General features: G+C 42.0%; 1 protein-coding gene across 1 annotated transcript in view; it reads right to left on the bottom strand.

Annotated features, from left to right (window-relative positions):
- Positions 1-13286, bottom strand: part of FAM91A1 (family with sequence similarity 91 member A1) — a 261796-nt gene that overhangs the window by 12097 nt on the left and 236413 nt on the right. The window contains exon 22 of the mRNA XM_086966190.1: positions 5410-5530. Coding sequence (XP_086822316.1) covers positions 5410-5530 — 121 coding nt within the window. The remainder of the gene's footprint in view (positions 1-5409; positions 5531-13286) is intronic.

Genomic DNA, 13286 nt, shown 5'->3' with positions numbered 1-13286 from the left:
AAGTTATTTACTTTACTGAAAGCGCTCACCGCCCCAAGTGCCCTTTTCAATCTGATGGAGGTGGTGTCTGGAAGGATAGTAATCTGCATACTAAAACAGGGATATACACGACCCTCCCAAAGTTGATGGAAAAAGCCTAATCCCTTCATTCTTATTGCCCACATCAGCTGTACTTAAATTAAACAGTAATGGGTCTAGTATGTAAACCTGCTTGAATACCTGATAAGCGGTTTCTTTTTTGTCACTCTGAAACCATCAGACATATTGATGCAAACCCATATGTTTTTTCGAAAGTGTAGCTTGAGTCACAATGTCAAATACGACGTCGCAGGCTCCCGGTTGTTCTTTGAGCTATAATGTTGTGTACAAGTATGTTGCCAAGAGTCTCACAACCCTTCCTAAACCACACAATCTCAGCTTCTTCCACCTAAATCTCAAGTTTAGCCAATCATATCTTAGCATAAGGTTTACTTTCACTGTCTAATAATGTTATCATATGATAGTCATGTGGATCATCAGGGCTGCTCCTCTAAAAAAAAAAACACTAGGTGACTAATGCCATATGTCTGGGATAATTTGTAGTTCCAGGCAAACAGAAAATAAAATTGAAAATTGACATCCATCTATTACAATTCATCTAATTTAGAAACCCATATTTTTGTTGAGTTGTGAGTGTATGCTCACTTTAAAGTATCCATCCATTTCTTTAGATAAACCCGTTCCTTGCCTTCCTGCACTTTTTTGATGGTCGCTGCGTTGAAAGAAAAATCAAGAAATATTGCTTTTTTGAAATCTCCATTTCTTAGTCATTTATGCTCTTTCAGTACTATTGAAATCCATTTTACCAAGTCCAATTCTTTCGTTAATATTCTTCCTAGTTAGTAAATCTTTAACAGACCTTTTTGTCTGCTTACAAACTTAAAAAAGTGAGAGAGCATTTGTTTCACAGTGTATAAGACTTTTATCTCCGAAGTCCCTAGGTGATGTCAGCTGTTCAGAGAACTTTCTCCTCCATAGAGCCTATTGTTTCCAAATTAGATACTTCTTCACAGTGAGGTTAAGAGGGACCCTCAAGGGAAACTAATCATTTCCAACTCGACTTATTATGGCAAATGTACAAATAAGTTGAAATAAGGGGGTCACAAGTGTATAGGCAAGGAGTTTTATAGAATACTCACTGGAAAATGGGACAGATGTACTGGACTACCACAATGAAACCTGCCAAAGAGGCAGGGTTAACGGTTCTCTCTAAAAGCATCATATTATCGTTAGGTCTTCTTGGTTTGTTATCTGCATCTATGGAATATACTATTTTGCCCCAACTTGTTCAATGTCCTCCAAATTGATTCAAAAACGTATTTAAAAGTCACCAAACATTATCAGGTTTATTTATGGTCCTGCGTACAAAGTGATAAAATACAATCTAGTAAGCTTTTCTGAATTATCTGTTTTCAGAGTCTAACCAGGTAAATATAAACATTGAAAAGCATTATTTTCCTAAAATATTATCACTAGAAGTTTATAACACCAATTTGAGTATTTGAATGAGATCTGAAAGTATTTAGGAGCGAAGACTATTAAGACCCATCTTGTTGAAATAGAGGATAATAGAACTCCACTTAGTTATTCATTCTCATGGAACATAGCTTGTATTTTCCACACCAAATAGCCTGGCTTTTCCCTAGAACAGTTTTTTTAATGCATATAATGTTATAAACCGCCATTAAAAATGTTCACTTCTCGGAAGCGCAACGGACGAGTGCAGCGGGCGCGCCCGCCTGCGCCCGTCCGCGACCAGGCCACGACGAGCGCGAGCCACCCTGCCCGACTCACCGTTAACCATGGGGCCTCTCCTCCACTGTACCCGCGGGAGACTTTGCTCCATTTGAGGGAGCATGCGTGCGAAGGACAATTTTCTTTTGCCGCCACCGCCCTCCCTTTGAGTGACTTTGTGACCAGGGGTCTGATATCCGGCGGACTTTTCAATGTAAGATCATTGCCAAAACATGCCGCTGAAATTCAACTCCTAGTAGAAACTCATCAGTTAAATGTTCTTTTTTGTACCGAGACTTGGACCCACCCTAACTGTGAAATTGAGCTCGACTGGGCTTGCCGGCAGGACTACAAAATCCTGCATCTACCCAGACCCAAAGGTCGGGGGGTGGAGTGGGAATCATCTATAGAGCCTCCTGGCACGTTAACATCTTGGATATGGACCCGGTTGTTGGGACTGAGCTCCTCGGACTTTCAATCAACAGTCAAACAGGAGTCACCTTCACGGCAATCATCTGCTACCGCCCACCGGGGGCTTTCAGTGCCAAGCACCAACAATCGCTTCTCACTTCCCTGTCCAACATGGCGATTGCCCACAATAAATTAACCATTCTAGGGGATTTTAATCTATGGCCTAACGGTCTTTAGATACTGGACTACATAACCTTCTGCTCTCTTGTGAGAGCGTGGGGCTGAAACAGCTAGTCCGAGAACCCACTCACAGGGCAGGACATATACTTGATTTTATTTTCTCCACCCCTCAGCTAGTACTCTTGAATGACATTCTGCCCATGGCCTGGACAGACCACTCTCTCCTTAAATTTTTCATTAATTGTAAGGGAACTAAAATACTAGCACACAATATTCCCTCTGAAGTTACCTACAGAGATTAGAAGGCTTTGGAAAGGCGCAGATCTACCGACGCTATGTTCCAAATGGAGGACAGCTTCTCCCCACACCGTCCGGCCGAGGATAACTATGAGGATTTTCACCTCAAGATGTCGACAACCATTGACTCCCTAGCTCCATTAAAAACATGTAAGCACAAGGGGAGAGCATCAGCCCCTTGGTTTGACGACTCTCTAAAGCTTCTTAAATCGGCGTGTAAGCAGGCTCAAAGAAAATGGAGACAGGGCTACCTTGATGCTAACAAGCTAATTTGGAAAACTCAACTCTTGGATTATAAAAATGCGATTATGAAATCCAAAGCCCCTTACTATTGTTCCACAATTTGTACAGCCGCCAACAGCTCCAAAAGTGTCTTCCAGATTTTAAACAGCCTTATCCATCCTGATTGCGCAAAAAAAGTTACCCCTCCCACTCAACTTCTGTGCGACAATTTGGCGCTGTTCTTCAAAGATAACATTGAGACCATCATTCGAAACTTAAGCATCCCCCCCACGCTGGTCGCCTCCATCGGCCTTGACACTGACCTCATTGACCCTGGAGCCGCGAGCCAAGAGCACCAGCCCATGGATCCCCTGTGGGAATTTCCCCCCATTACTGAGGTAGAATTTAACAGACTAGCTCATGGGATTTCCTCGGGCTCTCCTCTTGACCCCATCCCCCCTAAATACTGGAAGTCATCTGGAGAGGAACTTTTCCCCACTCTCTGTAGGATTTGTAATCAATCCTTGAGCAGTGGTCTAGTTCCTGCCCGGTGGAAGCAGGCTCTTATTAGGCCACTGTTGAAGAAACCTTCCCTGAACCCTGAGTGTTTGCAGAACTATCGGCCAATCTCCCTGTTACCTTTCCCAGCAAAAATTGCCGAGCGCTGGGTGAGCTCATGCCTCTCCAAACACCTGGAGCAGAATCATTTTCTGGACGAATTACAATTTGGCTTCCGTCCAGCCCATGGCACGGAAACATCTCTACTTACTGCCATGGAGGACCTTCGTATGCGTGCAGACAGGGGTCAGGCGGTTGCCTTGATCCTGTTGGACCTGTCTGCCGCATTCGATACGGTCAACCATATGATTCTGCTGGAGAGACTAAAAGAGGCCGGGGTGGGCGGTACTGCCCTGCGCTGGTTTCATTCCTTCCTGCGGGATAGGAAGCAGACTGTGTCCCTCCCCCCGTATCAATCAGCCTTCTCCCCGGTGATCCACGGTGTGCCTCAGGGCTCGTCCATAAGCCCGATTTTATTTAACGTGTATTTAAAACCTTTAATTACGTTAATCAAAGCCCACAAGCTAGGAGCAATCAACTATGCCGATGACACTCAGCTCATTCTCTCTTGGGAGGGTGAGGAATCGATTCCTCTGGAGTCGTTTCATGACTGTCTGCGAGACACAGCTTGCTGGCTTCACAAGAACTCCTTACAGTTCAATGCCACCAAAACCGAGGTTCTGTTCTGTGCCGGAAGTCGGATCTCCCGCCCGTTTCCAGCTGAGTTCGGGCCCCCGGAAACTCTGGAAAAACCACAGCCGGTCACCACCGTTCGCAATCTGGGAGTTATGATGGATAACAAGCTCACCATGGAAGCCCAGGTCACAAAAACAGTGCTTACCTGTACTGCTTTGATTCGCTCACTCCGCAAGATCTTCCCACTCCTACCCTTGCAGGCCCGGGCCTCAATTGCCAGATGCACCATTCTTAGTCGTCTTGACTATTGTAATGCGCTGCTGCTTGAGGCTCCGTCTGCACTGTTGGACAGATTCCAAAGAGTTCAAGCAGCGGCCGCTAAATTGGCCCTGGGATGGCCTAGGAGATCCTCGGCTACTGCGGCAATGGCTGAACTCCACTGGCTCCCCATGAAACAGCGAGTTGCTTTTAAATCGCTCTGCCTTGTTTTTAAAGCTCTGCACGGAGTTGGCCCTGTTCCTCTGCAATTTTTGTTCGAATGGTATATCCCAACCAGAGCTCTCAGATCCACAACAGCCTGTCTGGTTAAAGTTCCAGGATTTAAAAAAGCCAGGACAGGAGGAAGATCTTTCAGGGTTACTGCATCAAAACTCTGGAACAGCCTGCCTCTGGATGCCCGCCAAATAACAGAACTTCTCCCTTTCAGGAAACGGATTAAAACCTGGCTCTATCCAAAATGCTAAACGCCAATCACTTTACTGCTCATTTCCTACTGCATTCATCTTAGAGAGTTGTCTTCAGCGCCAGGATACCTACAAGGTGACAGCTGCGCTTTATAAATGTTTTAAATACATAATAAATAATAAACAATCAAACTCCTTAGTGTCATCCAGTTCCACAATGCTGTGTATTCCTGTAGAATTCCAGGAAATTATAAAAGAAAAGGGTAGTTTTTTTAAATACTAGATTTACTGTTCAGATTTCTATTATTCCTCAACTCCCTTGGTTTCGGTGTCAGGCTATGAACTCTAGTAGGAATTAGTATTACACGTAATGGGAATCCAAAATGTGCAGGAGATGGGAAATGACACATCAGAAAACATGACAGGTAACCTCTTAACGATCCAAATCATTACACCACAATTTGTCAAATGTTAAGATTATCCCATAACTAGGAACTACAGCATTTTAACAGCATGACAGCCGACTGCAACTGTCTTGACATTACTTGTTTAGCTTAGTGTTTAGTAATAAAGTAAATACAAGATAATGCTAATTTTTTATTAATATCTTTGGAGTGGCACCAAGTTGCAAAAATGAAAATTTACACACCTGTCTTTACCGCATAATCCGTGGGCTGCAACCTTCCTGCAGACTTTTTTGTTCAGTTCTGAATTGAAAAGTGGAATTCCGAAGGACAGCTCGAGTGGGACCCACTGGTGTTCCGTTGACACTAAAAAAGTAAACAACTAGTCCATTACTGATGGGCACTAAAATAACTATACAACAAGTCTGCTACTGCTTATTTGAGCATTTCATCTTGTGATACACTTATAAAAGGTTAGTGCAGAAGGAAGAGCACAAAGGCATTCCTGCAACCAGATACAGCTGAGTGAAAGAATGGGATAGATAACAGAACTTCCTAGCTTTACTTTCCCTGGTTTTATTTCTATTTTGACTTTGCCTCTAATAATGCACCACTCACACTATTTTAACAACACTGTTTGAAAGGTTTACAGAAATTGAGAGGATAAAGTTCTCCTAAAGGGTAAGCCAAACTTTTTAGAAAGGTGATAGAAAGGCTGATTTATAGACAGGTTCACTTTTCCTGCAGCAGTCTTTAGATGGAATGACATGTTTCTATAAAAAAACAGCAGTTGTTTCCCTTCAGCAGTGGAACTTTCTCAAATTGAAATTGGAAAGAGGGTGATGAAAATAATAGGGACAAATAAAGCACTGATGCATAGATAACAAGACTTATGCAATTCCTGTTGAGAGTCCCTTTGCAGAACCAATCCTGTTGGTAGTCAAAGCTAAATTCATACCTACACGGATTAATGCTAATACAACTTTTTTAGAAAATGTGCCAATTGCTTACACTTTGCCGAGTGCTCTCTGCTTGGAGTTCTGTTCTCCTTTCCAGGGTTTATCACGCAAGCCCAAATTAGGCTTGAGATTGTGCTCTTTAGGTAGACATTAGTAAGGAAAGTTAATTTTATACAATTCTGCCTTGGGACTAAGACAACTAATATAATACTTGAGAAAGTGCTGATCTGGCAAAAAGTTAACAGTTTCTTGGAAATAAATAAGCTAAATGCTTGGTCAAAAAACTAGCATCTGTCATTTGATAATTTAGAACTTGGTGATTCATTGGACATAATAATTAAATATGCATGTTTCAAAATAATTGTGAAGACAAATTTTAAAAGTGCTTCATATTGCCCTGACTAACAAATATTTAGCACCGGGAAACATCAGGTGTATAAAATGTATTCCTATGTGCTGGCAAGATACAGGCTTATGTATTCATCAGTCTATCTTGCTAAATGTGACTTGAATACATGTGTTTATGTGACTCCTAGTTTTTTCTCCATCTGAATTCAAAGGTACTTTGTCAAGCTTCCATGGATGCCTAGGCTGTTGTGGTTAGTACAATTCATATCTAGTTCAGATATTTGTGTGGATGTTCTACCACTGAGGCGGTAAAATGTCTAAAATTAGCTCTGAAAAAACCAATTGGTGACTGATTTTGCATCTGATAGATGAGGTATGTGTGCACGGTTGACAGCTTTTGTCCTACCCAATATGGTTTCTTTGCTATGGTTTTATCTTGTTCTTTGCCTTGGTGTGCAGATTCATCACATTTGAACTTGAGTAGAAGTGGATTATTACTGTTAAAAGCAATTGTATAGCTGATGTCTATTAGATAGTTTTTCATAAGAAGTTAAATATAGGTGTGCCTGGTATCTATTTGTTTAATCCTTTTTGCCCAATTTACCCATTAAAACTATTTTTATTATCTTGTTATGCTACCAGAGATTGTGATTAGTTATGATGACATCTGATTTCGGTTGAAAGGTATTTTGACTTCCGGTACAGTTTTGCTGGCTCAACATATATTACACTGTTAATATATCAACCCGGTTTCCAGATGATTTCCCTTTAGGATAAGTAAGAACTTTAGAGCAATACTAGAGGGTGAATAATTTTGAGCACATACAATGTATTAAAACTTGAATACTTATTTATAAGTCTGATGTGTACATTTTTGTTTCCTCACTAAAATGTGGGACTAGCTTTTTTCTAAGTAAATCAGACTATTCAATGTTAATGTAAAGACCGGTTTTACAAGCCAGTTGTTATGTTTCTAACCTTGGCAAGACCACTATAACTACTTGCTTGTCATGGGTAATAATAATTCTATAATTATATTTTGTCAGTTTTGTTATCTCTTTTTATCTTTTAGCTTTGAGAAGTGCCCTAGCATTGCAACACGCTTGTTGGCTGAATAACTTGTTCACAAACTAATTCAGATATGAAAATCTATGGAGCATAGTTCTGATACTGAACATATTCAAATCATTATTTTCTATTGTATTGGTGTCTGTATTATATGATATTTTGAACATAAAAGTTGTGCTGGAGTAAGAAATGCTTCTTGAAATAATATTAAAACTAACAGTAGATTTAGATATAATGGAGGCTTTTGATATTTTAAGAATGTAGAATAGGTAGGAACTCCCACATTACCTCTATTTTGTGGACTTGCAGTTTTTCATGTACTTATAGTTTGATGAATGTGCTGGACTTTTCTAATGTATGTTTTTAGAGTCTAGAAATGAGGCAGGACATCTGTGGTTTAATTTAACTTTTTTGTAGCAATTCTTATGATTTTAAGAATGCAGAATTGGGGTATCAATCCTTTTGTATTTTTAGATTCATTGTATAGGTCAAAGAGGTACTTGGTCATTGGGTGACCACACAATGCTTTAATAAATTAACTCCCACATAACCTCTATTTGTGGACTTGCAGTTTTCTGTGTGTTTATAGTTAGATGAATGTGCTGGACTTTTCTAACTTATGTTTTCAGACTCTAGATCTTGCAACAGTCATCCGTGGTTTATTTGAACTTTTCTGGTAGCATTTCCTGTGAATTTAAGTAATCTACAACAAATAACTTCGACAAACTTTAATGGAAAATATTACTATGGCTGGAGAGATACTCTCCCTGATGTAGAGTTATCCCAATAACCCGAGTACAACAAAGCCCTGGTCAATGGCATCCTAAAGAAAACCCTCGCTCCCACAAAATACATCCTTCATGCAGGAGCACGGCTCATTACAAAGCTGAAGAAATTGGATACATCACCTCTGTGCTAAGGGCTCTGCATTGGCTTCTCTTACCAGCTCGGATCATTTTTAAGATCAACCATAGCTCTTTCAAGGCAGTCAAAATCGAGGTCCATGTTTACCAAACTAGCACACTTACAATTCCTGGAGGTCAATGCCAGATGAGGGGCTCACACATCGCCAGATTAAAGACTAAACAATGCAGGAAGGAAAAAACAAGAAAGGTAAATGCTACCTCCCAGTATGCATCTGTTCTTGGCAAGTAGAGCTGCAGATTCTCACACTTAGCATTAGATCGCCATCTCGTGTTGGGCTCGGATGATTGCATGTTGTTGTTGTCTTGGAAGAAGTCTTTATAGTCACGAGATAGGCAACTCCTTCCTTGGACGCATGGGCATCAACTCCATCCTTAGATTGTTTTTAGCCTTGATGGGAAATGATGGAGTTAGTAGAAAGAAAAAGATGTCCATGTGTGTATATCTAATTAGGATAGAACTGGAACAGATACAGGTCCCGGGGAGGCAGGTGGGCGTGTGAAAATCTGCAGCTCTACATGCCAAGAACAGATGCATACTGGTAAGTAGCATTTTCCGTTCAAGGGTTATGAGCTGCAGATATCACACTTAGCATAAACTACACAGCAGTGTCTCCCCTAGCGGTGGTCACCTGTATCTGTTGCAGTAGTTTGAAAGAGAATTTTGAGGACAGCTTGGCCTACAGCAGCTTGCTGCTTGGCTTACACATCAACACAATACTGTTTAGTGAAGGTGTGTGTTGTAGACCACACTGGAAAGGGTGGCTTAATTGCAAGGACTCTAAATAGTGACAAGTGTTGTCTGTTTTGTATGTCCGCAGCAAGTGCTGCAAGATCTAAACGTATAGATGAGTATGCTAAGTTACATCTTTGTAAATGCAGTAGATTGCAAATGATATTCTGGATGGAAGCATCTAGTGGATATATGATTATTAGTGCAGTAAATAGCAAACCTTTTCCATTTTGCAGCATAGCAAGCTCTAGTAGTGGGTCATCTGGCTTCTTTAATGATGTTCATACAGTCTGGTAGCAGGTTAAGGTAACCAAACTAAGACTTCAGGAGCCATATCGCCAGATTCAGTTGACTTGGATCTGAATGCCTGATCTCTCCATGGTTCTGCGTTAGCAGGGATGGGGACAGGCACAGTCTTTGGTGTGGAACCAGTGATAGTTCTAGCAGCGTTGTTAACCACGGTTGGCGTGCTCATGTGGGAGCTACTAAGATTAGTTTGAGAGACTGTTGCCGGAGCTTGCGTATCACTAGTGTGATTAGTGGTAGTGGCGGAAAAGCGTACGCAAATCTGCCTGACCAATTCATCCATATCGCAGTGCCCTTGGACAACAGGTGTGGGAACTTGGCGGCGAAGGTTGGGCATTTTGCGTTTTCGTGTGTGGCGAACAGATCTATGTCTGGTTGGCCCACTTGTGGAAAAATGATAGAAGAACTTGTGGATGTAGTTCCCTTTCGTGAATCTGTTGTGCCTGTCGACTTAACAGATCTGGAAAAGAACTAGGGGAGTTAGAGGGTAAATAGCTTGGCTCGCCCTCCAGTCATTAAAGTCAGAAAAAAGGTTTCTGTTTCCAGATACCTGAGAGCCTAGCTAGAGAAAAGGACAGCCACTGCTCAATGTGGTTGGCTGTTGGAAGTAGTGTCTAATGTGTAACAAAGGAAAAATTGTTCCTTTTTTTAGGTGTCCCCTCACTCACCGGGGTTGCCCCACGGTGACATGCTTCATCATTGGGGCCATCCCAGTCCTCTACGGGCTGGGGCGTGCTGCGACTTGCGGAGTTACGTAGGAGCACTTAAATGGACTATGTGTGGTGCATGTGTATTTGTGGGGAGTGGACTATGTGATGAAATTAAAAGTTACCTGCCCAGTAGGTTACTAATAAACTTTATTCTGGCCTCTAGGTGGTAGTATTAAAAACGGGGTAGGGAGATAGGCTATCCTAAACTTAATGTGTCCAGATGTTCCTATCAACTCCTAAGTCGACATGTTTCGTGCATACCCCAAGCACTTCTTCGGGACTACACAGGGACCAGCCCTGTGTTCGCCACTCCTTACTCTATCAATGAGAGATTTGTAAAAAGGTTTTTAAACTGCAGCAAACTCTATTAAGTGCATGCATTTATACCTACGTATTTTGTTTCCCAAAAACACGTGGTTCCTGAAAGATAGAAAACAACTTTAAAATTCAAGGGGTGGTTGGCCCCATTAGTTATCACACACAGTTTCTACCAGAAGTGATGTATTCTGTGAATATTGAACGCGAACTCATTGGCCGTGTTTTCATGCACAAAAACGTGATAGATTTCGTGCATATTTCGAACGTGGTTTTTAACACCTATCATAGTGTCACACCCATACATTCAACAATCATACACACTCATACATACTTTCTTTTGAGACCTAACTGGGCCCCATGGAGTCGGAGGGGTATCGGTATCCTCGCAACTTTGTGCTCCGGTTACCTCCTGTTTTCAGGCACCTACTGTTTCTCCCTCCGGTCCGGATGTTATCGGACTGGAGGTACCGAGTGGTTTAAATGCTGCAAGCAATCGCGGTGGTCCCGCGTTGTTGAGGGGAACGCCCTTCGCGTAAGCTAGAGCGTGTGTTACTCCGCCCGTCTGCGTGGCGGCCATCTTGGAAGTGTCGGTCTTCGTAGGTAGTCGAGTTAAGGTGTCTAACACGACTATTACAGCAGTTTGACACTTTTGGAACAATTTATGGTGCTCTGCAAAGTTCTCGCTATATTATAGGGGTTTTTAACCGTCAATTTCAAAAAGTGAAAATGAAGTTCGTAAATTGAACTGATTACTCCGGTTTGGTAACCTACCCTTCCCAAAGGTATGGAATGTCACCAAAGTCATACCAGTCAGTTCTAGCTGGAAACAACCATATTTTAGAGGGATCTTAGCTCACAGTGGTGGATCATTCATTCATTGGTTGTGCAGTTTTCGCCCAAAGGTGGTCGATACTATATACATCCGACTTCGTGAATTCCACATATGCTGGGTTTGATATTAAAATGTTTACAACTGTTCCTTATGTGAACTGTCCCCAGGGAATGTCATCATTCAATCCCACTATATGGGAGCGGAGCTTGAAAACCCAGCGTTGCTCCTTTTCCAACAGTTTCTTTTCCATGTCAGCATGGGGAGGTTGTGTTTCCAGCACCACCCAGCGCATATCGTTGGGTGTGTGTGCCTTTTCCAAAAAGTGTGTTGTCATTTTGGTGTTTGAATTTTTACATCTAAAGTTACTGCGATGTTCAACCATTCTGGTGTTGACCTTTCTGGTTGTCATTCCAATATAATGTAAATTGCACACACATGTGATCATGTAGACAACTCCTGATGTATTGCAGTTCGAAAACTGTCTTAACTCCCATTTCAGGCCTGTATTACAAATTACCTGAGCCAAGAAAAGGGCATCCAATAACCACAGGGATGCACTGTTGGAGTCTAAACCCAAGGAACCTCCGACAAATCCATCGGAGAGGAGGCCCATCTGCATTACTACATATACAGTAGCCTCACAACAGGTGACAAAAATCGTGAAAAAACATTGGAGAACTCTGAACAGCGGGGGTCTCAACATCACCCAACCGATGTTCAGCCATCGGAAAGGGAAAAACCTGAAGGACTTAATGGTGCACACACGCCCCAAATACATGGAAGGCCCAGTCCGACGTCTGCACCCCCTGCCAGCTGGACACCATCCATGTTCCAACTGCAGCGTGTGCCACCTGACAGAACCCACCAAACAGGTAATTTGTAATACAGTTTAATTGATCTGTTAAAAGATTTTTCTTCCTGGAGCCAAATTGACCGCCAAATCATAAGTGGCCTCAGGGATAACAGATCAATTAGAAAATTGGAATCCAGTTCCCGGTGGCTTAGCTCAGTGGGAGCAGAGGTTGGTAAACACAAGAGCTTTTTTTAAAAGGAGTTTTCATCCTGCTGCAAGTGATGATCACTTCTGTGACCCCACACACCTGCCCCGTAGAGAGCGATTGTAACACATCTTGCTTGATAAATCTTAAGCATATCCCTGGTGTGTCGGTCCCCCACCTTTGCAGCAAATCTAAATACACCATGGGCACTTTTAGCCATTTTAATGCGAATATTACTGAATTCATTAGACCATTTTGTATCCTTGGAAAAGGTTATACCAAGGTAACAAAACTTATCTACTTGTTGCACCTTTTCTTGATCTATAAAAAAGGCATTTGAAAATTTACTTTTGACCCCACACCTCATGGTGTGTGTTTTCCCCTTATTGATAATCAGTTTTCTGTCTTTGATAAAGACAGAAAATCTATTAAGCAGATGCTGTAGTCCTAAAGGTGTTCTAGAGACCAAAACAGCGTCATCTGCGTATAATAACACCGGGACTGGTACACCTTTAATCTGGGGGGCATCTGCTTTAACTTTTTTTAAATTGTATCGATTCTGTTAATAAATAATATAAAAAGTAGGGGGGCCAATACACAGCCCTGTCTAATCCCTCTTTTGACACTGAATTTTGGGGTGCATTCACCTTTAGCGCCGTAACGCACAGATGTTTGTAATTTCCCATACAGCCTCGCTAGGAAAAATGATACCCTCAGGTGCTCCTAGCTGTAACAGGGTTGGCCATAAAATAGAAAGGTTTACCATAGCAAAAGCGCTACTAAGGTCTGCAAAACAAAGGTACAGTGATCCTTGTTTTGCTTCAGTATATTTCCCGATCAGTAAATCAAGGTTAATGCACTGATTGAGAGTATCCCAACCCTTTCTAAATCCGTACCGGCTGTCGGCAAGAATTCCCTCTTGCTCGG

The sequence above is a fragment of the Lissotriton vulgaris genome, chromosome 4_1, assembly GCF_964263255.1.
Source record: "Lissotriton vulgaris chromosome 4_1, aLisVul1.2, whole genome shotgun sequence".
Classification (NCBI taxonomy): Eukaryota; Metazoa; Chordata; class Amphibia; order Caudata; family Salamandridae; genus Lissotriton; species Lissotriton vulgaris.
The sequence above is the reverse complement of the archived record's forward strand: the minus strand, read 5'-3'. Positions and strand labels throughout refer to the sequence as shown.